Here is a 26,756-nt window from a genome sequence, read left to right as displayed (position 1 = left end):
GTTCAGGCTCCCCTTTAAATTTTCATTCGGCCCTCCTTTAACAAGTTTATAAACATTGTGTTTGAAAATTTCCATGTTTAGTTGGGTATTATTAATGCCTATGATTAAATAGCAGAGGGTATGAAATGTGTAAGATACCATGGGGTCTGTATGCCTATTTTTTTAACATGCTTTTTGAATACATTTTTTTTTTAATATGCTATAGAGTTATGGGATCATTTTTGTTGTTTTGGATATACTGTACCCCTGGAACTGGGGGCTTTATCCCTGTAACTATGGCCCTTTTTGGACAGGCCTTTTAGACTTTAGCATCCTGTTATTATATTTTTTCTATAAACCTTGAGGGTCATTTATCAACACTGGGCAAATTTGCCCATGGGCAATAACCCATGGCAACCAATCAGATTGTTGCATTCATTGTTCTACTTGCAGCTGGCTTTAAAAAGCTAATCACTGATTGGTTGCTATGTGTAACTGCCCATGGGCAAATTTGCCCAGTGTTGATAAATGAGCCCCAATTTTGTGTTTGTAACAATATTGTTTTAGGAGTAACCCAAACTGTGGGGAATGAGGGTGAAATTCAAGGGCGAATAAATAGTAAGGGGTCCATTTATCAATGAGTGAAGTTAGAGATCCCCACAGTCCTCTAGAGTGAAATTCCGCCACTCTCCATTCATTTCTATGGGATTTTTAAAATAATATTTATCAATGGGTGAAAGTGAAAGTTCATCCTTTGATCAATACGCCTTTCAAAATCCCATAGAAATGAATGGAGAGAGGCGGAATTCCACTCTAGTGGGCTGTGGGGGATCTCTAACTTCACTCATTGATAAATATACCCCATAGTATTTATTCACCCTTGAATTTCACCCTCACTCCCTTCCCTAGAGGGGGCCTTCACAGTTTGGGAACCACTGCAATACAAAGAGCTAGCGCAAGGGCATTTTTATTTGCGTTGACAATGCAGGGGATTTTTATGCTTTACCACCTTTAATTGCAAGCCAAGTTCATAGAATTCTTGATTTGACTGTTGTAGGAGATCCTGGATTCCTTGGCTGAATTATATTCTTTGCTGCAAGAGGAGGACATGTGGGCTGGTTTATGGCAGAAGCGTTGCAAATTCCCTGAAACAGCCACAGCCATCGCTTATGAGCAGCATGGATTCTTCGAGCAGGTACCTGACTTTTATTGTCTCAGGGAGTGCAGCATAGAAATCTGCTTTTTTATTCTTTTCCTATTTTACCTCATCTTACCTTTTCAACTGTGACAAATGGTCTCTGTTCTGATGAACCGCTTTATTTTTAAATCTGCATTGCGAGCATGACTCTGTGCTTCTGAATCGGTGAGAGATTCCAGCAGAGCAGATCACATGCTGGTATCATTGTGCCAATGTGAATATAGATGTATCGATCTGCTTCTTGAGGCAGAAATCCCGCACACCCATCTTCCAGTTCAAACACTATTGATTCCTTTTGGACTTTTAATTCTTTTAGGCTCAAGAAACCTATGAGAAAGCAATGGAGAAGGCCAAAAAAGAACATGAAAGGTGTAATGCGTCTCCTGCCGTCTTCCCAGAATATCAGTTGTGGGAAGACCACTGGGTTCGGTAAGTATGTGAGGCCTGCGAGTTGTTCTGATTCATTTCAACGTGTCCGTTCTAAACCTTTTTCTGTTTAAAGGGATATTGTCATGGAAAAAAAAAAATTCAAACCGCATCAGTTATTGCTGCTCCAGCAGAATACTGCACTGAAACATGTTTCTCAAAATAGCTTTTTTAATATTTAATTTTGAAATCTGACCTGGGGCTAGACATATTGTCCGTTTCCCAGCTGCCCCTGGTCATGTGACTTGTGCTCTGATAAACTTCAGTTTTTACTGCTGTACTGCACGTTGGAGTGATATCGCCCCCCCCTCCCTTTCCTCCCAGCAGCCTAACAACAGAACAATGGGAAGGTAACCAGATAACCGCTCCCTAACACAAGATAACAGCTGCCTGGTAGATATAAGAATAGCACTCAGTAATAAAATCCAGGTCCCACTGGGACACATTCAGTTACATTGAGTAGGAGAAACAACAACCTGCCAGAAAGCAGTTCCATCCTAAAGTGCTGGCTCTTTCTGAAAGCACATGACCAGCTAAAATGACCTGAGATGGCGCCTACACACCAATATTACAACTAAAAAAAAAATGCTCTCTTAACCTTCTCACCGTACGATTTCGTTAATGCACGTATTGTCATTTTGACTTATGTCTCTCATATAGATGTTCAAAAGAGATGAACCAGTGGGAAGCATTGACGGACTATGGCCAATCCAAAGGCCACATCAATCCATACCTTGTCCTTGAGTGTTCTTGGAGAGTTTCTAATTGGACAGCCATGAAAGAAGCTCTGGTGCAGGTCAGAACCATCCTTTCTTACTCTGCTGGGTTATTTTGATAATATTAATTTCCCTCATTCTTACTGACGATGTTTATACAAAGTCAGCATTACAGCTTATTTCACAGAGGCAATAAATTACTCTTTATTAATCTCTTTGATTTAGAACACAGCTGCAATTTCTGGCAACAAGCACATATTCCGAATGTTTTTTTTTTTCTGTTTCATTCTGTCAATTTATATTTTGAGTTTCTAGCAGTCTGGGTGAGCGGGTGGGGGAGTGCAACAAGAAACCTAAATCTTGTTTTTTTTTTTTGTTTTTTTTCTTGCCACAAATTTCTCACCAGCAGTTAGTTGGTCTCTCTCTTGTACTTGATCCAAACTGAGATATAATTAATCCTTATTGGAAGCAAAACCAGCCTATTGGGTTTATTTAATGTTTACATGATTTTCTAGTAGACTTAAGGTATGAAAATTACGGAAAGATAGGTTATCCAGAAAACCCCAGGACCTGAGCGTTTTTAGATATCATAAGAGACTAGATTAGGACAATCAGTAGGGTGTTTCTTCTCCTTTCCCCTCATTCAACATAAGGTCTATGAATAGGGCTTGTGTTGAGCATACTTTTTGCCTGTTGTAATCGGATCAAACCTTGTTTTTTGTTATTTCTTGAATTAAACCAGCAAACAGGGAAACTAAAGCTACTCCATGATCCTTGCAAGGAAGATTTTTACGGTCCCCGTACACGGGCTGATAAAAGTTGCCGACAGACCGAGTCAGCAGCTTATTGGCACTTGTGTGGGGCCCTCCGGCAGGCTTCCCCGATTGATATCTGGCCAAAAATCGGGCAGATCTCGATCGGGGCAGGTATGCGGTGCCTGTATGTGGTCCCACGGTCCGACCGCCTGTTTCGGGTGCATTATGATCCGATCGTTAGGCCCTAGGGCCCACGATCAGATCAGCCCGATATCGCCCACTTCAGTGTGGACATATAATGGAGAGATCTGCTCGTTTGGCTACCTTTAGACCACTGCACAGATAAACCCATGCATAATTGACTTCTCTTAACAGTCACAACAAAGGGTGAAGAGAATTGGGCTGTATGCTGGTAATCTAATTATGTACCGTATAAGGACCAAACATGGAGCAGTCTCAATTTCCATGTTTAGCTCAAGAAATAGATTTTTCATGATTAAAACAACAGGCAAAAAGCATGTTCAGTTCCAACCCTATTTATGTCAAAAAAAGGGTACACAGCCTCTTCAAGCTGGCCACACACTGTCAGACTCTGTGTGCTGATGGGTTTCCCAGACACCAGTTAGTTGTATCATCGTTTTTAATGGCCAATTCTACAGCTCCATAAATGGCCAAAAAAAAAGAAAAGAATGGGAGAGGCCAAATACAGATCTAGATAATAGGTTATTACAAAGCATTACAAATAGCTTTTGTTTTGAAATGTATGTTTACAAGCTTCTGCCTCTATTGAATTTAGGAAAGACAAAGTCTGGTTCACAGCCTTATTTTGTGGACTTGTCAGTAGTAAGCTGGGGCTTTTACAGGGTCAACACAATAAAATAACTCCTATAAATGTGTCCGGCTGTTAAACTGGGCATTTCACAGCAAAACACACACATACACAAACTCTGTAACTTCATTGGGGTCATAACTTATTCCTTAAAAGCATGTCATTAAATGTCTATGTCTTCTCTGCAGTACAAATCAGTCTATGGAAAAACGGACTGGTTTCTGAACCTGGTGAGAAAGTGATTGTCTTATATGACTTTTGCAAGGTATACTTTCCAATGCTTTCCCTGTAACGGCCAAATAACATGTCAGAGGTGGCAATAAGTTAAAAGCACTCCTGTTCATGTCATTTCCCAGTGTAATTTGTATCCGTCTTTAGAAAGCATTACGACTAATGTTCTTGGTTGGAATCCAAACATACAGTGGTGTGAAAAACTATTTGCCCCCTTCCTGATTTCTTATTCTTTTGCATGTTTGTCACACAAAATGTTTCTGATCATCAAACACATTTAACTATTAGTCAAAGATAACACAAGTAAACACAAAATGCAGTTTTTAAATGAGTGTTTTAAATGGATTTTTATTATTTAGGGAGAAAAGAAATCCAAACCTGTTTGAAAAAGTAATTGCCCCCTGAACCTAATAACTGGTTGGGCCACCCTTAGCAGCAATAACTGCAATCAAGCGTTTGCGATAACTTGCAACGAGTCTTTTACAGCGCTCTGGAGGAATTTTGGCCCACTCATCTTTGCAGAATTGTTGTAATTCAGCTTTATTTGAGGGTTTTCTAGCATGAACTGCCTTTTTAAGGTCATGCCACAACATCTCAATAGGATTCAGGTCAGGACTTTGACTAGGCCACTCCAAAGTCTTCATTTTGTTTTTCTTCAGCCATTCAGAGGTGGATTTGCTGGTGTGTTTTGGGTCATTGTCCTGCTGCAGCACCCAAGATCGCTTCAGCTTGAGTTGACGAACAGATGGCCGGACATTCTCCTTCAGGATTTTTGGTAGACAGTAGAATTCATGGTTCCATCTATCACAGCAAGTCTTCCAGGTCCTGAAGCAGCAAAACAACCCCAGACCATCACACTACCACCACCATATTTTACTGTTGGTATGATGTTCTTTTTCTGAAATGCTGTGTTACTTTTACGCCAGATGTAACGGGACACGCACCTTCCAAAAAGTTCAACTTTTGTCTCGTCGGTCCACAAGGTATTTTCCCAAAAGTCTTGGCAATTATTGAGATGTTTTTTAGCAAAATTGAGACGAGCCTTAATGTTCTTTTTGCTTAAAAGTGGTTTGCGCCTTGGAAATCTGCCATGCAGGCCATTTTTGCCCAGTCTCTTTCTTATGGTGGAGTCGTGAACACTGACCTTAATTGAGGCAAGTGAGGCCTGCAGTTCTTTAGATGTTGTCCTGGGGTCTTTTGTGGCCTCTCGGATGAGTTGTCTCTGCGCTCTTGGGGTAATTTTGGTCGGCCGACCACTCCTGGGAAGTTCACCACTGTTCCATGTTTTTGCCATTTGTGGATAATGGCTCTCACTGTGGTTCGCTGGAGTCCCAAAGCTTTAGAGATGGCTTTATAACCTTTGAAATTCAACTCAGGTGTGATAAACCACAGTTAAGTTATTTTTTAACAAGGGGGGCAATCACTTTTTCACACAGGCCCATGTAGATTTGGAGTTTTTTTTCTCCCTTAATAACGTAAACCTTCATTTAAAAACTGCATTTTGTGTTCAATTATGTTATCTTTGACTAATAGTTAACGGTTTTTGATGAGCAGAAACATTTAAGTGTGACAAACATGCAAAAGAATAAGAAATCAGGAAGGGGGCAAATAGTTTTTCACACCACTGTATTGTTCAGAATGACATATTTGAGATGCCACTTTGCCTGGTTCTTGTCTTTTCCAAAGACCCTGGGCACAAGGTACATAATGTATCCAATCTGTACTCATGATAGATGATTATTTCGCAGGAAAGCGATGTTCAAGAGCAGCCGGTAGCAGGGGACTGGAGATCATTTAATCAAATAAAAATGGGTCATGCTACTTGATATTACCTAGGAGAACTTGCGCTGTAATGGCTCTTTCCCAACTAAAGTTTAAAGAAAAGAAGAACCACTGTTCATTCAAACAAAAGCATATTTTATAGATACTGCGTGCAGCCAGGGGAAGTAGAATTTGGAGGTCCTGGCTGCTCATCCTTTATTTTCTTCATATCAGGGTGACTAATCTTCCCAAAAAGCCTACCCGCCAGCTAGAATCGCTGGCGGGATGGCAGAGCTTCGTTTTTCCGAAGTTGCCTCACGAGGAAGCTTCGGGCGACTTTGCAAAACAAAGCGCTCCAAGTGACATCCCGCCGGTGATTTACATTGTACCCGGCGGGAAGGCTTTGAAAGCTTGCAATTGTTACTTATTCAGTTAGCCAATAAAAGGTATCACCAAACTTTATATTTTCTGCATTTTTTTCAATGGTACAACATCTTAAAACTCGGGGAGATTTGTCGCTGGGCGAATAATCTCCCTGGAATCTTAGGGCAGAGACACACGTGGAGATTTTGTCAGCCAGTGACAAATCTCCTCTTCTTCAGGCAACTAATCTCCCCGAACTGCCTCATGAGGAAACTTGGGACGACTTCGGAAAACGAATCGTTCCGAGTGCCATCCCACCGCTGATTTATATTCTAGCCGGCTCGAAGGCAGTTCGGGAAGATTAGGCGCCCGAAGAAGAGTCGATTTGTCAGCGGGCGACTAATATCCCTGAATCTCCACGTGTGTCTCTGCCCTTTTAGTGTGTAACCACCAGATAAGCAAGCAAGGATCCAAACTCTGCTGCCATTTGCAGTCTCCTGGTGGTAGCTGGCTGTCTAAAGCTGGCCATAGACGCAAAGATCCGATCGTACGAATCGTGGATTCGTACGATTTTCGGACCATGTGTGGAGAGTCCCGACATTTTTCGTCCGTCGGAGATCGGTCTTTTGGTCGATCGGACAGGTTAGAAAATTTCTGTCGCCTGCCGATAATATCTCTGTATGTATTGCCGATCGTACGATTTTCAGTGGGAGACTGTCACTAGTGTTGTCAGACATAAGTATCGTACGATTGCTGTCAGGGGCAGAACATTGGGTGATCTGTTGTTATTTGATCGGAATGGTAAAGACTTTGATCTGAATGGTTAGTGGAGGGTCGGGAGATGGGAAAGTCCGATCGTACGTTGATTCGTACGATCGGATCTTTGCGTCTATGGCCAGCTTAAAGCTGTCAGATTTTGTATGCATTGTATGCAGATTTCCCTGATAGCCCCCCTCCCCGACTTGTATGGATTCTGTTCTCAAGCTAGTCTTGGTTACTAATACCCTGGCCTTAAGGCAGAGCCATATATTTGGCTGTGAAGTAATATGGTCTCCCACCAGTAACACCTTTTAATTACCGTACTCATACAGTCTCATGTCATACTGTGATTCTTTTGTGTCAGATAAACGTTATCTTTTACCTCAAGTGGTCTTTGGTAATTGAATTTCCATGACACTTGTATTTTGGTCTAAAATGGGAGGGGGGGGAATAATTTTCGCATTATTTTTTCCCTTCCATTTCAATCTCTGGGTAACAGCTACATATACATGTGATTAATACGTGCATTACCCTTTCCCCGGCTGCATTTTTTTCCCATTTAGATAGAAGAGCAGATAAACGGTACAGTAGATTTTTAAGCCTTGAGTTGAAACAGAGAGAATTGATCACGTCTGACAGCTTGTACTTGTGATGGCTTGCATGTAAGAACAGAATGACAGTCACCAGTGGCTTCAGGCACAGGCTTCTATTGAAAGATATTTTCTGTAATGAGGCGTGTACTAATGGACTACCCAACAAAATGCTAGCGCCCTAAATTGTGATGCCGAGGCCCGAGACCTCGCTGGGGGGAAAAAATATATTTCAGGAGACCTGTTTATATCACTAGTGATAATCAGAAGAATGAGAATGAGTCCTTTTCTATTATTATACCGTAATATTAGATTTCCCTGTCACTTAAGAATCCGTTTCCGATCAGCCGTTGTGCGATTGTTTTCCAGAATTATTATTATTTCAACAAGCAGTTCCGATGACATGTTGTAGTCAATGCACTAAGCTTCAAGGAAGTTTATATCTTGCACATATGGGGTATATTTATCAAAGAGTGAAGTTAGAGATCACCACAGTCCACTAGAGTGAAATTTCGCCACTCTCCTTTAATTTCTATTGGATTCTCATCCTTTGATAAATAGGCCTTTCAAAATGCCATAGGAATGAATGAAAAGTGGCGGAATTTCACTCTAGGGGACTGTGGTGATCTCTAACTTCACTCTTTGATAAATATACCCCATTGTCTGCTATATACAATTGCTTAACGCCCTATCTATTATTTTTATCATCCTAGGAGGTAATTTTGCTGAAATGTTAGGTGTGGGTTCCATTATCTGGAAACCGACCATCTTCCATAGACTTCATAAAATTCAATATTTAAAGTTTTAATTGATTTTAGCAGAATTAAAGCATGCTGATCCAAATTACAAAAAAGCCCCTTGTCCAGAAAACCCCAGGTCTCGAGCATTCTGGATAACCGGTCCCATACCTGTATTAAAATTGGATAGCATAATGGGGGACAGTGTCCTATTTGCCAATAAATAGCATCGGATTAAAGCAGAAAAATGAAGAAGCAAATTGGTTTTTAAATATGCCAAAGTTGTTACTTGTTCCAAAAGCCAATAGAAAGGCAGAGAAAAGTGTTGACTCTGTCTTCCTGAGTATGATGCCAGCAGTCAGGCCTGAACAACTTATATCTCTGAAAATCTGCCAAATATTTACTGGCCTGATTTGATTTTCTCGTTGGATCGAGGACCACATCTGAAAATTAATACAGTTCTCAATCTGATGACCTGCATAGCTGCAGTTGCTATTTTGTTGCTGATTGTTGGTTCAAGGGCCAAATGGTTAGATCAGCCCACCTCAAAGTGGTTATATCCGGTGAAAGATCCACTTCTTTGGCGAGATCTTCATGCGTATGGCCAGTTTAAGGGTTGGGGCAGACAAGCAGATTCGGGGAGATTTAGTCGCCTGGAGTGGCGAAATTTCCCCAAACTGCCTTCCCTCTGCTTTAATGAATAATCGCCTGTGCTAATACACATGACGTTTCGATTTCTGAAGTCGCCCAAGTTGATGGTCAATTCGTACGATCGTTCCGAGAAAATCGTGGTCTCACGATGAGGATCTGATCTTTTAAAAATCTCAACATCTATGGCCAGTTTAAAGCTATGAAGGAATGGTTAAACATTAAAAACCCTGGGGCTATTGTTTTGCTATCAGTAGGGGTTCTTTTGGAGCCTCATCTAGTACAGGGAACTGTTTTATTAAGGAAATAGCAAATCCGTTAAAAGTGAATAGTTTGGCATTCAGATATTTCTGAGTAATTGGTTTCCAGATCCCAATAACTGGCACGAGGAGCTGACATTTTTCTATATAACCTATAGTAAACCGCTTGTATTAAGTGTTTATGGATGAAAGGCTTTTATGCCATTTGAATGTTTTCCCCTACTTTATTGCTACATACTTGACCCAGTTCTATATTCTTTTTAGAGGTATATTGCATTACATAGGAAATGTTACCAGCGTAATAAGTGTCCCTTCTATTTATTGCAACTCCTGTGTAGAGTAGGCTGTTGCCATTTATCATGATTCGAGCGGAGATATCCGGCACAGCTTGGGTCGTGTAATTGACATGTCGTCTCTGAGTTTCATTTAAAGCTGAATGTGCTTCGTTCCTGTAATCTGAGCGCAGAATTATTTATAAATCTGGCATTTTAGTTTGTTTTATATCCAGCTCACTCAAAAGCCATTTTGGACGTTGGCATATTAGCTTAGTGGCAGCTCACTGTACTCTGCAGGGATTTCTTGCTAATAATTATTGATGTCCTTTCTCAGAATGTATCCATCGCTCTGCACTGGGGATCATCGCAGCCCCTGTGGTCATTAGATGTTTAGGTAGTTTTTTACGCAGACCAAATGTATAAGCTGACAAGCGGGAGATTCAGCACAGTCTCTTCCTGATTATGTAAGCCTCCATATTTATACTGTGTTTTATTTAAAGGGAGACAAAAACTAAATGTTAGATATTATTGGTGTATTTTAATTATGTTAGCTATTGAATGGGATATATGGGCAACAATGAATGGGAAATAATGTTCTAACAATGGCATGGCATTGTCTGATAGATTCTTGTTCAGCTGTGTGGGTGTTAGAATTTTATCACAGCTTCTCTCTCACTGTGCAAATCTTTAAGCTGCCAGGGAACAGATTATTATCCTTGGTGTATCTTACATCCACACAACAGCTGCTCGGTGCTCATGAAAATGGTTTAGATTGTTAGACTAGCCCACTGTAGAGTCCTGCACGGGTCCAATCGGGCAGACCTGCAAGCCGACCCACTACCCGACCCAGCCGGCAAACAGCTTGCTTGCCACTGGACTCGGCATCTGAGAAAACCAGAAGTGACGTCACATTTACCAGGAAGTGACGTCACATTTACCAGGAAGTGACGTCACATTTACCAGGAAGTGACGTCACATTTACCAGGCAGTGACGCCACATTTACCAGGAAGTGACGCCACTTTTACCCAGACGTGGCATCACACGGGACCCTGTTCCGCTAGCTAAGGAAATAAACCAGAAATCACAGATTCAGGGTAGGGTAGGAGGGACCAATCCTGCAACTTAGCCAGGTACCCAGATGGGTTACCGATGGACTACCCACACAATCAGGCACTCAGAAATTTCTGCCCAAAACCTGACCACCTTGCGGGTATTCCGTAGGTACCCGACCCGATGCAGGAATCTAGCCAAAGGCATTGTGCACATTGACATGCTTTAATGTGTGTTAGGTCTTGCCAGAGTTATTCTTATGCAAATTTGTTACAGTTGCCCAAGATTTATAAACCACAATTATATTCCGGATTGCGCAAACAAATACAAATGGAAATTTTGGAAAGAGAATGCACTCCACCAAGGAGTTAATTCAGACCAGTACCCCGCTGAGTACAGCAGTGCAATCACAGTAACAAGGTTAGGGCTTAAAAGATCATTGTAAACTGTTGTTGGCAGAACCCCTAGTGCAGGGGTGTCTAAACTTTTTGCAACGAGGGCCAGATTTGGGGAGGTGAAAATGTGTGGGGGCCTACCATTCAGCTTGACATTAAGCCTGACACCGCTATACCTTCAGAGGTAGCTAGCTTGCGATTTGGACCCTAAATGTGCATTAAAAAGTAGCAATAACAATAATTTGTAGCCTTCCAGTGACCCCCATTTGAAAGCTGGAAAGAGTCAGAAGAAGGCAAATAACTCAAAAACGATACAAAAGATAATAAAGGCCAACTGCAAAGTTGCTTAGAATAGGGCAGTAGATCGTGTTTCAGGTGTGCTTTTAAATGCTGGTACAGCACAAGTGTCATTCAGCAAAAAAGAAAATACATTCTTGAGGTAATCAAGAAATACATTACTTACTCGTGAGTGATGTTCAGGCCCAGCCTTTTGTGTACTCAGCCAGGCCTTCTGTGAGCACATGTAGAGAAAGCATAGATGGGAGGGGGAATGCTACAGGCTCTCTCTTCATGAGACCCACTTACAGCAGCTGTCTCAGAAGTTGCTGTCTGTCCTGCCAGGATGTCTCTGCTACTGTAAGCTGGGGGGTAATGAGCAAGGGTGGCTCTCTGCTTGATGAAGGGGCAGTGTTAGTCTCTTGCTCTTTGCAGGTATGGCTTTCTTTACTGTCGCCGCTGCTTTAAGAGCCTTTGCCGACTTCTTATCAGGGGCTGATAAGAAGTGTAGGCCTCTTGCAATGTTGCCTACCAGCCAGGCTCGCTGCTTCCAGGCCTGCATTTGTGGAAAGGCCACCAAGGCCCAGGCCTAGGGCGGCAGGATTTAAGGGGGCGGCATGCTGCTCAACCACACCCACATTTTTTCAGAAACACTGGGGATGCACAGGAGATATGATAGTTTTTTAAATTTCCCATGCGCCAATACCCATTGCTCCGATCCCATTGTCAAAAATTTGCCCGAATAAAGGGGAGGGGGGCGACGAACGTCAATGGGTTTAGGGGTGCCCACTATGTAAATCCGGCCCTGGCTGCTTCTTTATAGGGAGGGGAGTCGGCTTCCTCACTACTGCTCTATCCAGCCACTGCACGATGCTCTGAAAGGCAGGGGGTGCGGCAATAGCGGCCTATCACTACTTTCTAGTATGCGCCATGATGGAGGCCGCGGGCCAGTTTACATTTGGAGCCGGGCCACAGTTTGGACATGGCTGCCCTAGTGTGTGCCATCTTGAGCTGGACACCCAAGCCCTGGACGTTAAGTGTGTCTTGTTGGCTAGGGTAAATCAGCCAGTTATACCATTAGCAACATTACCCATACAACAAAAATATTATTATTATTATTATTATATTTATATTATAATATTATATTTATATTATAATATTATTATTATTATATATAATTAATAGGTGTATTACAGGGTAACTACAAATCAAAGCATTCAAAAAGCTACTATGTACACCGTAAAAAAAACTGGCTATATAGTATCAATCAGGGTTGATGGTTAGTAGCTCCTACTTGTACATAGCTAGAACTAGGCGCATTTGTTTTCTGTAGGGCTAAAAGTCTTGCCTCCAAACAGTAAGGCCTTATCCTAACCAGACCTGGGCTGTAAGCAAGGAACAAGCAGCATTCTCTAGTCTAGTTCCATATGCTGATCAGTGGTTGTTAGAGCCATTTTGCTTCTTTTAATACACAATCCTGATAGATTGCATCAAAACCATCATGTTGGTATGGTCACACATTTCACGTGGTCCCAGGCCACTTGAGGATTTTACATGCTCAAGCAATATAGTGTTCACTTTTAGAAGGGTCATGTGTGTTTGTAGTGTCATGAATAAAGGTGGCCATGGACTTAACAATTACGATCTTTCTTGGAAAAGATCTTTCAACACACACACGTGTAGAGCTGAATCATCCGATATACAGATAGAAACAATAGAATTCTACCTGTATCTGACGATTCAGCACTAACAATGGCCGATGTTTGGGTGACTTCAAAGGCAAACAATCAACATTTTCTGTCCAGCCAGATCGATGATCCAAGTCTTCTGCCGATATAGGTCGGCTCTTTTCCCACCATACATGCACCGAATATTGTACGAAAATTTTTGTACAATATTATCTGTGCGTCTATGGCCACCTTAAATCTTAAATGTCTTACACTCCATTTAACTGTTGTGTGTCAGACATGTTCCATGTTGTGCTACAAAGCATCTTGTGTTTCCCTGTGATTCCATATCGGGTAAGAGATATTATCAAGGATTCTTTAGAAGCTGTGAGTTCTTAGGGTAAGGGCAAATGCGAAGATTCGGGGAGATTTAGTCGCCCCGAACTGCCTCCTGCTGGATAGAATCTAAATCGCTGGTGGGAGTGCTTCGTTTCCTAGTGAGGCAACTTCGGAAAACGAATCGCACTGATTGCCATCCCGCCGGCTAATTGCATTCTAGCCGGCGACAGGCAGTTCGGGGAGATTAGTCGCCCCGAAGAAGAGGAGATATGTCGCTGGTCATCTAATCTCCCCGAATCCGAGTGTGTGTCTCTCTGCCCTTAGAGATAGAAACTTGTTTCTGCCTTCCTTGACTTTTTGTCTCAGGACTAACGAGGGCTGATCCTATATTGACTTTTACTAATGCTGAATTATTTTGTCACGCAGGTGGAGTTGAGCTGCCCAAAGGAAATGGCCTGGAAAGTCAACATGTACCGGGGTTATCTAGCTATTTGCCATCCAGAAGAGCAACAGTTAAACTTCATTGAGCGACTGGTTGAGATGGCGAGCAGCTTGGCCATCCGTGAATGGAGACGATTGCCTTATGTCGTGTCTCATGTTCACACGCCTTTATTACAGGTGAGAGCTTTTACCAGTAGTGCACATTTTATTGCTGCTTTTCAAGATAAAAAAAAACTGTATTTTGATAGTGTGCCGGCTCCCTGCTTTGTTATTTGGTATTTTTTGTAGTTTATGGCAGCTGCCTTCTCAGCTGGTGAATATAACTGTGAATAAATTCTGCTCTAAGGGTTACCGTCACAGTTGTTAAAGCACTGTATATGTTAAAAGAAGAATAAACTAAGGTATAAAAGTGTATACACTATAAGACCTCATAAAATACGCATATTTTTAGCAGGTTTGATTTGTTTGACTCACAGGCCAATGATCTGATCACAACCAGGGCCTAAGGAGACCCATCAGGTGAGGACTACATCAACATGCTGATGCTCTCCTTGCCTGCTGGATTTTTTGACGTGTCTTATAGACATCTGGTAAATTTTTGATGAGATGTTGGTCAGGATGGCCCAGTATATGCTCCAAAAAGCTGCCTACTTGGAAATGAGTGTCTGAACAGTGACTTATATCTGCCGTCAATGGCCATCTGTTGACTCCTCCAGGTCAAGCTCTGAAGCAGAAGTTTTACCTGCAACTTGATTTTAAAATGTTACAGGGTCTAAATTTTACCTGCAACTTTCTTTCCCAAATTGTTTTTACTAGACACCACAGGGTCTTAATGTCCTAAATATATTGATATGGATAAGTGCAGCGGATTTCTAATCTTTTTATGTATTTTGTGGTCAACCCTCGTTGCTTCACTGCTTAAAGGGATACTGTCATGGGGAAAAAAAAATGTTTCAAAATGAATCAGTTAATAGTGCTGCTCCAGCAGAATTCTGCACTGAAATTCATTTCTCAAAAGAGCAAACAGATTTTTTTATATTCAATTTTGAAATCTGACATGGGGCTAGACATATTGTCAATTTTCCAGCTGCCCCAAGTCATGTGACTTGTGCTCTGATAAACTTCAATCACTCTTTACTGCTGTACTGCAAGCTGGAGTGATATCACCCCCCCCCCAGCAGCCAAACAAAAGAACAATGGGAAGGTAACCAGATAACAGCTCCCTAACACAAGATAACAGCTGCCTGGTAGATCTAAGAACAACACTCAATAGTAAAAACCCATGTCCCACTGAGACACATTCAGTTACTTTGAGAAGGAAAAACAGCAGCCTGCCAGAAAGCATTTCTCTCCTAAAGTGCAGGCACAAGTCACATGACCTGGGGCAGCTGGGAAATTGACAAAATGTCTAGCCCCATGTCAGATTTCAAAATTGAATGTAAAAAAAATCTGTTTGCTCTTTTGAGCAATGGATTTCAGTGCAGAATTCTGCTGGAGTAGCACTATTAACTGATGCGTTTTGAAAAAAACATGTTTTCCGATGAAGGATCCCTTTAATGTTTAGGGGTAAGCACTTTACTTATAGCCTTTGATAAAATATCAGTGCCTTCTATGAGCTGTTTGGTCATCAGTGTGTGCACCCATATCTTACTATTTGCAGCACTTTTCAGGCCCCCTTCTCTGCTCCAACATGTGTTCAGGGCCCCCTTAGCTAGAATAGGTTTGTTGTTGACAACATTGCCGAGCTTGTTGTTACAGACATATAAAAAACATTGCCATGCCCTCATAGTTCCAAGAATACAGCAAATAAGTGTTCACCCCAAATCTCACGATATTAACCTTAAAGCTGAGCTTGCAGGAGTATCTAGAATATTATTAAAATGACCAAAGTCTCATCCCTATCTAATTCCGTCTGGAACTCCCAAGGGGTGAGGAGCAACCCTACCATTTGGGAACCAGTGGAGTCTTGAGTTGAAAAGCTGGGTTCTCCTATTTTTTTGCGATATTAAAGGTATTCTTGTGCAGGGAATGATAGACAGTGAATGACAAAAGTACAAACTGAGCTGTGAGTTTGGTGCTGCAGTAATTACTTTTTTTTTTTTTTAATATCAGATAGTGTGTGATTAAATACCTGCAAGAAAATTAAATTTCCATGATGAATGGTGGAAGGAAGGAGGTTAAGGTATTGTGCTAGCTGATACCGTGATAATTGTGAAAAATATTTCTTTGCTTAATTTATTTTGTTTCTGGAGACTTGACTTTGTAAATGTGAGCGGAGTCCTGGGGCATTTATCTTATTTAGCTGATTAGCAGCTAATGCGGCTTTCTCCTGGCCGCCGAGAAAGTTCCGATTCTTTTTCTTGTTTTTGCTTTAATGGCACATTCATGGAGTGGCCGTTGGAGAGCTCCATTAATGTTATTGCATTCTCCAGAGTTATGAATCTGAAACGTGTCCATTTGTGTTTCTATGTTTTTCTATGACATTTTTGACATTAAGAAATCTCGCGTGTTTTTTGGGTATATTTGTCTGACACTTGTACATGAAAGGCTGTGTCTTTCTCCTCTTATAGGCAGCTCAGCAAATCATTGAACTTCAAGAGGCAGCACAAATAAATGCTGGTTTGCAGCCAACAAATTTAGGAAGAAATAACAGCCTTCATGACATGAAAACAGTGGTGAAAACTTGGCGAAATCGACTCCCCATTGTGTCCGACGACCTCTCCCATTGGAGCAGCATCTTCATGTGGAGACAACATCATTACCAAGGTATGGGCGTATCACCCTTGCTTTGCTTGTTGGTATTGTAAGGCTTGGAAGCTAATGCTAAAATGGTGAAATTTGCAGGGTGCCCTTAAAGAGATTCTGTCATGGGAAAACATATTTTTTACAAAATGAATCTGTTAATAGCATTCACCCAGCAGAATCCTGCATTGAAATCTTTTTTTAAAAGAGCAAAACTGAATTTTGAAATTCGACATGGGGCTAGACATGTAGTCAATTTCCCAGTTGCCCTCAGTCATGTGACTCTGATAAACTATACTCCTTACTGCTGCATTGCAACTTGGAGTGATTTCACCCCCATTCTCTTTCCTCCCAAGCAGCAGAACAATGGGAAGATAACCATATAATAGGTCCCTGATACCTGCATTGCTATAAATGCTCCCTAGTGGTAGACCCACACTCCGTAGTAATAATCTAAGTCCAGCTAACCCAAACACAACTACTTTAGTTACAGTGAGTTGGAGAATCTATAACTTATCTGAAAGTAGTTCCAGTGTGAAGTGCTGGCTCTATCTGAAAGCACATGACTGGACAAAATTACCTGAGATGCTGCCCACACACCATTATTACAACTAAAAAAAATAAATTTAGGGCAAAGTCACACTTGGGTTTTTTTTTACGTTGTGTTTTTAAAACCGTACAGCTGAGCATACATACGCACAAAATTAAGCCCTATTGAAAATAATGGAATATGCACTATAGCACAGGGTGCTTGCAAGCCAACATCCGCCACAAGACGCCATATTATTGAAATCTATGGGATCCGCAGGTTTGGAAATACACTTTGCTGAAATACGCTGCGTATTTTCAACATGGTGGCCAAACTCTCATGAGATGAATTTTGCATATACTTATTTCCAGCATTGTATGCTGGCGACGTAATTACGTTGCGCATTGACAAGGAGTACGGCTACATTCTGCATCTAAATTCTTTTCTAATTGACTTTTTTTTCTCAAAACTTTAATAAAATTCTTCTCAATGGAATTGTGGGGAATGAGAAAAAACCGAAATACATTTTGGGAAAAGAAAATTACCATCTGAAAACGCATATTATCACGCATGTGTGGTTTCATTGGCCTATTTACGTGCGTTTTTAAAAGTGCAACGTAAAAACTCCACGTGTGACCTTGCCTTTATTTGATTAAGACATTTTTTTGAAATGGTAGTATAAAGTACATACAATGTACACAGTGTATTTAGCAATAAAAACTATACCATAAAAATCATGACCAAATTCCTTTAATCTGATATCACACACCATATATATATCCCCACCCCTCCTACTTACAACCAACGCCAATTTTATGGAAGAGAACAATATTTGAGATAAGTTTCAATCTTTGTAGTATATGAATTTTTTTTTTCTTGCCAGCAATAGTAAATGCCTACGACAACAGCACTCAGCATGATCCAAGCTCAAACAATGCCATGTTGGGTGTCCATGCCTCGGCCTCTGCAATTATCCAGTATGGAAAGATAGCCCGTAAACAGGGTTTGGTGAATGTAGCGTTGGACATATTAAGCCGGATCCACACCATCCCAACTGTGCCTATCGTAGACTGTTTCCAGAAGATCCGCCAGCAAGTGAAATGTTACCTTCAGCTGGCTGGAGTTATGGGGAAGAATGAGTGCATGCAGGTAATTATTTTCATGCTTGGGAACTCTTTGTAAGCAGTGTGGCAGCTTTGGTAATAGATAACGGAAAACTTTTGCACTGGATGTAGAAAATGTTAACATAGTTTTAAATCTCTGTATGTTAGGATAATTTTGGTTTAAGCCAGTGCCAGAAATCCTAGGTAAGGGAGGCTAGCATTTGCTTCTAAGTTTCTAATTTAACCGAATAGGAATAAAAATCCTTTGTTTCACTTGCTAAAAAGGGATCCAACTCCTGATTCCATATCTATTGTGTCTTCCACTCTTGTGAAAGGTTTGAACACCACAGATCTCCCTGTAAAAAATGTCCTTTTGTTCTCTGAAAAGATCTTCCAATGAATTGCGATTAGGCTTGCCACCCATCCAGTATTCCACTGGCCTAGCCGGCAGCTAGGGCCAGTTTTTAAAAATTACCAGCAAAATATTTGGCAGTAGATGTGTAAGGGCAGAGACACATGGTCAGAATCAGTGAGATTAGTCGCCCAATGACAAATTTCCTCTTCTTTGGGGCGCTAATCTCCCCGAACTGCCTTCCCGCTGGCTAGAATGTAAATCGCCGGTGGGAAGGCAGTTTGGAGAGATTGGCCGCCCCAAAGAAGAGGAGATTTGTCACCGGGCGACTAATCTCCCTGAATCTGACCATGTGTCTCTGCCCTAAGGGTGGCAACCCTATCAATAAATCCCTCCCTGCACGGCCCCTCTCCATGGCTGTTTACTCCCTTTAGAGGAGAGGTCTGCCTCAGTCCTGCCCATTTTCTAGCTCTATTGGGCAGTTCACCCACCCATTTCCATGCTGTTGCATCATCTCCCTACCCCTGTACAACATCACAGCCCCCCAACCAAGGACCGTTATTATCGACACATATACACACACACACACACACACACACACACACACACACACACACACACACACACACACACACACACACACACACACACACACACACACACACACACACACACACACACACACACACACACACACACACACACACACACACACACACACACACACACACACACACACACACACACACACACACACACACACACACATCAATGCGCAGTCTAGATGATGCAGGACCGTATTTTGGTGTTGACCTTGCTCCTGCAGACTGAAATTGATTGCTAACCAGTATTCCTAGTTTTTTTTCTCCATCAGGGATCAATCTAAAGCTGGCCAACATGCACTAATAATGTTGTAAGAAATGGAACTTTCATATGATTATTGTTGTGTGTGTGAGATGCCCCACCATATAGTGGATAGATATATATGGATATCTGTTGGTTCCAAAAAGACAACCATACCATCGTCCTATATGATCTCCATCCCTTGGGCCTGTAACCCGCTAGGGTGGAGAGATTTTATGGTTGGTGCTCTTAGCCCCATAAAACTATAGTAACCTGCACATGTCTTAATTTCTTAAACCCAGAAGGATCAATATGTACAATTAATCAACTCTTCTCCAGAGATGCCTATCTTGTCTTGATCCCATTGCAAGTATGATTCATGATACAAGTGTGAATTCATTGCCTTCAGAATCCACATCCAATTTGTTACTGAACAGGTTAAATAAAACCATAATTATATTAGACAGCAGGATACACTCCATATGCTTCTTACTTACCCTGAAGATTATAATTCCAGCGAACAAAAGGGGCAGCTGTTTGAGAATATTCATTTTGTATCACCTTTTTCCATCTGCCCCCTTCCCCTTTCAGAAAAAGGGGGAAAGAAAACTGGAGGATTGTAGAATTTTGCATATAATAAAACAAGTTGAAAGGGCAGGAATAACAAGTATTCTGTGTATAGGATGGCTATCGAGAGATGAAAGGCAACAAAACAGCAGTGTGGCTTTGAAATCCTGCCATTAGGAGATTTGTTTAAGTTGATAAACAGCTTGAGATATTTCAGAGAGTTTATCTGTTCCAAAGCAAGACGATATAACCTGAGTGGGGTCAGGAGATGAAGAGAGCAAAACCAGTAGGGAACTTCTCAAAAAAAAAAAAAAAAATTACAACAGCCCGAAGTGTTAATTTGATGAGCATGGTTTAACCTTGTACAAGGACCCATCAGAAACTGCATTTTTATCTACAGGCTCTGTCCCACTTCCAGCCAAATGTTTCCTGAGAGCAGGGGAATGTGGGCTCATCCTGATTTCTTTTTTCTCCTCGATTGTTGCTTTTATTAATGGCACAGTAAGAATATTGGCATTTTTAATTAGCTTCCATGAGTTACCCGAACATATTTTGCCATCTCGGCAGCCTGGGGGTCTAACTAACCTCTTTATTGCCTGGGTATTGAGTAACAGAATATTTTACATTACATTGTGATTATGTAAAACTACATAATTTATAATTATACTCAAAGCCTTTCCCAGTTACCTCTGTTTTATTTAGGGAGGTATTGGCACAAGGGTGACTCCTGAAATGGGAAATTAGTAGCTCAATAAGTGGGTGGCCAAATGCAATGAGGAAGGATAGAGCAAAAGAGTCGAGGGTAGAGGGAAGTATAATTTGCTTTCCTTGTAGAGTAGGAAGAAATCGTGCATGTTCTTTTCACAATGCCCAGTGGTATTTGCTTTCAGTCACATGAACTTGACTTCCCTCCGCCTCTGCTTTGTCTGCACATCTAAAGGTCTGTAGACCAAAGAGGAGGGAATAATTCTCAACACATTCATTTCATCCAAGAAACAAAAAGGCAACCTCTTGCAATGAATGAAGGTTAAATTTATTCACTGAATAGCAACACAAAAACAATAAGCGTTGCGTACTTGATGCCTACGGGGGCATTTACATTGACTGTTTTTAATCAAGGCATGATCTCTGCCTATTTGATCCATGGATGAAATCTGCTCCCTCTGATTAAGCTGTAGGACATGTACACCTATGCCCTTTTATACCCTTGCTTTTATTGTCTTTTGATTGCTCCGTGTTATAAAGCAGGACAATGACAAAATGGAAGGACGTCGCTAGTCTGCCCCTATCTTGCGCTCTATTCTTGATAAAGCCTGGTCTAGCGTATCTGCATGAGTGCTACAATCACATTCTCAAACTATTTTATCCATAGGTACATTGTACCTGGATGTTGGGGGTGCTTTTTGCCCTTAACAATTTTGTTTCTGTAAAGGTGCTACCTGCGGAGAGCTCAAACTTTATTTTCAGTCTATTATTCAGAGGCTGACTGGGCAGCACCACCTCTTTTCTGATCATCTCCCATAGCCCTCTTGTAGTGTTATGTGCTGGGGGTAACTTGGCCAGCTGAAAGTAGCCATTAATGGAGACACTCAGGCAGAGCACTGTTTTTTCTGCTCATAAACGGAAGCATTAAGTGGCAGCAGCATTCTCTGTCCCAAGGGAGCTTTACAATTTAGATTTTTTTGATTGATTTAGCTGCACTTCTCCCTTCTCCCAGCTCCACTTGTATGTGAAAAAAGCACATGCCCCTTGCACAAGCGTCACACCTCATGCATGCTCATGGGTCTGCGCAAGACTCTTTAGAGCTGTTTTCGCTCTGAAATCTGACCTCTCGGGAAGACGACTAGGTTCTTTTATCACAGTGAATTCTCCTGGGAACGTACCACGCACCTATTCTTTACCAATAGAACGAGTAAAATTGATGATGATGATGTAATTCCTAGCATTTATTCCCAACAGGGTTTGGAGGTGATTGAATCAACCAATTTAAAGTATTTCACAAAGGAGATGACTGCAGAATTCTATGCTCTCAAGGGAATGTTCCTGGCTCAGATTAACAAGTAAGTACATAGAGGAGGTTTCTGCCGGTATCGGTGCTCTTTAATGGTGCAGTGTTAAATCTAACTTTGCATTCTGCAACGGCCATATGTTTCTCTGTGAAATTCGCCTTAAAAACGTGAATAATAACATAACATATAACCATTTTAATATGATGGAACCTCAGGCTTGTATCACACTGGAGGCTTTAGTCATCTCTTGGGACAGGAAGAACATCTATTTGTTCCAGCAAGTGCCTGGCAGATTTTTTAGTCAGATTATATAGTAAACTTAAGTCTAAAGCAGTTGGACTTGGAAACGTTTCAACACTCATCCAAGTGGCTTCTTCAGTTCAAAAGAGCGGTCTACTCTGCTGTCCAGTGTAGTGAAGAATGCTTGGATCTTTACATTGGGGAGACTTGTCCAGTGTAGTGAAGAATGCTCAGATCTTTACATTGGGGAGACTAAACAATAATGGCCCAGCATAAGAGAGCAAACTCCACAGGGCAAGATTCAGCGGTTTATCTATATTTAAAGGAAAGGGCCATTCCTTTGAAGACTGGGGAAGAATTTTGGACTGGGGAACACCGATGGTTTGAAAGAGGTGTGATGGAGGCCATTTATTCCAAACTTGAAAACCCATCCCTGAAAAAAGGAGGGGGCCTGGGACACCGCTTGTCATCAACGTGCAATGCAGCTTTGTCATCCTTACCCCGGCAGTTTCACAGAAATTCACACTTTCAGTCACATACTTTTAAAAATGAACACCTGACTCTGAGGATCATGGTACTGTTGTGACTAGGTCACACATCAGTTGAACTAAAGAAGCCTCATGGATGAGTGGTGAAACGTTTCCAAGAAAATGAAAAAGTCCAGTTGCTTTACTCCAGGAGCGTTTCACGTGGGATCGACGCCCGCGACTTAACGCACGCGACAAGTCAGATGGAATCGCACGTATCAAGATATAATTGGACTAAATGAAAAGTAACAACTCCACGGTCTGACTGTCTGATGAAGACGCTGCTTTCTGCGTCCACATCAGACAGTCCTGTCGCGTCGGATGTAATGTAGTTTTTACCTGCGACTTTTCATTCAGTCCAATTAGAGGCCTGCATCTCCATCTGACTTGTTGCCGGCCGTCGAGCCAAAGAAAACGCTCGTGGAGCTCTACCCTTAGACTTCGGTTTGAAGTGGTATAAAATAACAGGGACAATTCCAGAGTATGCATGGTATAAATAAAACACATCTTGATAAATGTGCTGTTTATTTAACATTTTTTTTTCATTGGTTTTTTTTTCTGCAAATTTTGCTCTACACGGCATAATAAATAGGCCCCCTAGTGTGATTGGCTACTCTGCTCATGTGATATTGTGGCTTGGGTAGGGACAGACCCCATATTAAAGGAGAATTGTTAGGTTGTGAGAGAAAACCTAACCAATAAGTGACCTACTGAAATTAAATTCCATAACTATGATGTTCTGCTCACTAAGTTATACTTGTGATGGTGATAGGAAATGTAGTGAAGAAGGAAAGGAAAGTAAATACCATTGCTGTATCCTACTGATAAAAAAGCATTAAAAATTGATATATGACATTTATAAATAAACTACAATGGAATCCAGGCATCCTTGTTTCAGAAAGTATTTGCTCAGCAGAAGTCCTAGAATAATTGTGCATTAAATGTAGGGATGCACCGAATCCAGGATTTGGTTTGGGATTTGGCCAGGATTTTGCCTTTTTCAGCAGGATTCGGCCAAACCAAATCCTAATTTGCATATGCAAATTAGGGGTGGGAGGGAAATCGCTTGACGTTTTGTCACAAAACAAGAAAGTAAATGTTTTCCCCTTCCGTATATGCAAATTAGGATTTGGTTTGGTATTTCCCCGAATCTTTCGCAAAGGATTCGGGGGTTCGGCTGAATCCAATAAAAAGGGGATTCGGTGCATCCCAGCTGCCCCAAGTCATGTGACTTGTGCTCTGATAAACTTCAATCACTCTTTACTGCTGTACTGCAAGTTGGAGTGATATCACCCCCCTCCCTTTTTCCCCCCAGCAGCCAAACAAAAGAACAATGGGAAGGTAACCAGATAACAGCTCCCTAACACAAGATAACAGCTGCCTGGTAGATCTAAGAACAACACTCAATAGTAAAAACCCATGTCTCACTGAGACACATTCAGTTACATTGAGAAGGAAAAACAGCAGCCTGCCAGAAAGCATTTCTCTCCTACAGTGCAGGCACAAGTCACATGACCAGGGGCAGCTGGGAAATTGACAAAATGTCTAGCCCCATGTCAGATTTCAAAATTGAATATAAAAAAAATCTGTTTGCTCTTTTGAGAAATGGATTTCAGTGCAGATTCCTGCTGGAGCAGCACTATTAACTGATTCATTTTGAAAAAATGTATTTTTCCTATGACAATATCCCTTTAAACATTAAATAAACCCAGTAGGATTGTTCTTCCTCCAATAAGGATTAATTATATCTTATTTTGGATTAAGTACAAGGTACTTGTTTATTATTAAAGACAAAAAGGAAATCATTTAAAAATATATATATTTTATTAAAACGGAGTCTATGGAAGATGGTCTTCCCTGTAATTCAAAGATTTGTATTTAAAGGGGTTCCCATTAACAGATCACATAGCTGTACTCTCATTACTGCTGGCGATGCACAATTCTACTTAATATAATAACAGGGAAGTTAATTCTGTTTGGTGCAGAACCGAACCACCCTAAAAGACAACCAAGTCTTCAAACAACCTGTAATCTTTTGTCTTTCACCCAATCTAATTTATTATGTGCTCTTCAATCTGTTTCTGTTAATTTACTGGCCAGTGAGCAAGGTTGCCCCTCACTGGTCTAGAAAAGGTTAGTGGCATCACTTCTTACTTTGCTTCCTGCTTGTGAACAAGGTGATTGCAAGTGCATGGAGAAAGTCATTGGAGGTGTCCGTGTGATAGATTACTCATTCGAGAAGAAAAGAAGGAAGGCTTTGTGATAAATCTGGTTAGAAAACGAAAAGTGTCGATAAAGTGAGTCGTTTATCAGCCTGCTCTCACGATAATAACACTTTTCCCTGCCCAGTCCGAGGCTCAGAGAACAAGGTGTTTTTTCCCACTTTTGCATAAGGAACTAAATTGGTTCTGCTATATTAGGGCTAATTAGGTTTTTAATAGACTTCCTGTCACTTGAGCTTATTAGCTTATGCATCATGCTTTCATAAGTATTACTATGGTGGATGAAGGGAAAGTGAACAGACGAAACTGTTTCTATAGAATCTTCTCTTCCCGGATCTTTTGTGAACCTATCCTTCTACAATCAATTATAGGGGATAAAGCATTATTGCCAACATACTTAAAGATCACTGCATTGATTTATCGATATGTGGTTTAAAAAACTGCTCCAAGCCTTTCTTTTGCTTAAAGGGGTAGCTGCTCGGAAAAGAAACATTTAGTATGATGCAATGTAGCGACTTTTAAGCAGATGGTACATGAGCATATCACTAAAATTCACAGAATTAGACCCCGTTGATCTAAAAGGATAATGTCCACTATATCAGATGTTGCTCAGGAACACCAATTTGTGTCCGGGTCAAGATAGGTACCTATGTTCTAGCACTAGCAACTGCCATAAACAACAATTATCCCATCAAATGAGTAGAAATGACCAGCCATTAGACAGTGGTGTTTTTGTTGCCATGGTTCCCCTATGAGGGCCATGTCAGGATAGGCTTTCCCCATGAGGACAATGTCAGGATAGGCTTTCCCCATTAGGACCATGTCGGGGTAGGCTTTCCCCATGAGGACCATGTCAGGATAGGCTTTACCCATGGGACCATGTCGGGGTAGGCTTTCCCCATTAGGACCATGTCAGGATAGGCTTTGCCCATGGGGACCATGTCAGGATAGGCTTTGTTCATGGGGACCATGTCAGGATATGCAATGCTTTTCTTGTTGCTCTACAACTCCCAGCAGCCCACAGGCAGCCACTCCCAGCTTAAACAATTCATGATGTGTGTATTTAATAAAAGGCAAACTAACATCAAAAGCAAAACAGAAAATTATGCACTACACCAGTTATCCCCAACCAGTGGTTCATGTACAACATGTTGCTCCCCAAACCCTTCGATGTCGCTCCCAGTGGCCTCAAAGCAGGAGCTTATTTTTGAATTCCAGGCTTGGAGGCACATTTTGGTTGCTTAAAAACCAGGTGAACTGCCAAACATAGACTCTTGGCTGCCAGTGCACATAGGGACTATCAAATGGCCAATAACAGCCCTTATTTTGCATCTCCAGAAACGTTTTAATGCTTGTGTTGCTCCCCAACTCTTTTTACATTTGAATGTGGCTCACGAATAAAAAAAAAAGTTGGGGGACCCTGCTCTACACCCTTAAATTGTATTTACTTAAGCATCATATCTGGAAAAACTGTTCTTCAGCACTGAAATTATATAAAATACTAGAGCATTAAAAAAAAGTGACCATTACAGTAAATAATTCAGGAAACTGCTTTTATTTCTGAATTACGCCAACGGCATTTCAGGTAAAAGGCATTTCAGGTAAAAAGCTGTAACTTTTGAACCCCCCCAGCTTATTAATAATTTAAAAACTAGTTAAGGAAAGGGAAGATCATACAGGGGGACAATACCACTGACATGGTATATAAAAGTTATAAATGTTATTTTCCTTATTTTAAGCACAGCTCTGAATAGCTGAGCAGTTTTCAAATTAAGATGGATGCCACTTTATGTAGAAATATAACATATTAACCCTGCTTTTTAGAATCTTTTCCCCCAGTCTTGTTTGAACTTCAGGTTAAAGCACTCTAACTTATTTAAAGGGCCAGTTACAAAAAAAAAATATTTCAAATCCTATTTTATCATG

General features: G+C 41.2%; 1 protein-coding gene across 2 annotated transcripts in view; it reads left to right on the top strand.

The window, feature by feature from the left end:
- trrap.S (transformation/transcription domain-associated protein S homeolog) overlaps positions 1-26,756 on the top strand; it is a 129,429-nt gene that overhangs the window by 68,639 nt on the left and 34,034 nt on the right. For both annotated transcript variants that reach the window (XM_018239165.2, XM_018239166.2), the window contains exons 54-60: positions 1,037-1,174; positions 1,494-1,606; positions 2,264-2,399; positions 13,682-13,873; positions 16,267-16,462; positions 17,851-18,116; positions 21,792-21,892. In XM_018239165.2, the coding sequence (XP_018094654.1) occupies positions 1,037-1,174; positions 1,494-1,606; positions 2,264-2,399; positions 13,682-13,873; positions 16,267-16,462; positions 17,851-18,116; positions 21,792-21,892 (1,142 nt within the window). The remainder of the gene's footprint in view (positions 1-1,036; positions 1,175-1,493; positions 1,607-2,263; positions 2,400-13,681; positions 13,874-16,266; positions 16,463-17,850; positions 18,117-21,791; positions 21,893-26,756) is intronic.

The sequence above is a fragment of the Xenopus laevis genome, chromosome 9_10S (assembly GCF_017654675.1).
Source record: "Xenopus laevis strain J_2021 chromosome 9_10S, Xenopus_laevis_v10.1, whole genome shotgun sequence".
NCBI classification, from domain to species: Eukaryota; Metazoa; Chordata; class Amphibia; order Anura; family Pipidae; genus Xenopus; species Xenopus laevis.
This window is presented reverse-complemented; position numbering and strand designations above follow the sequence as displayed.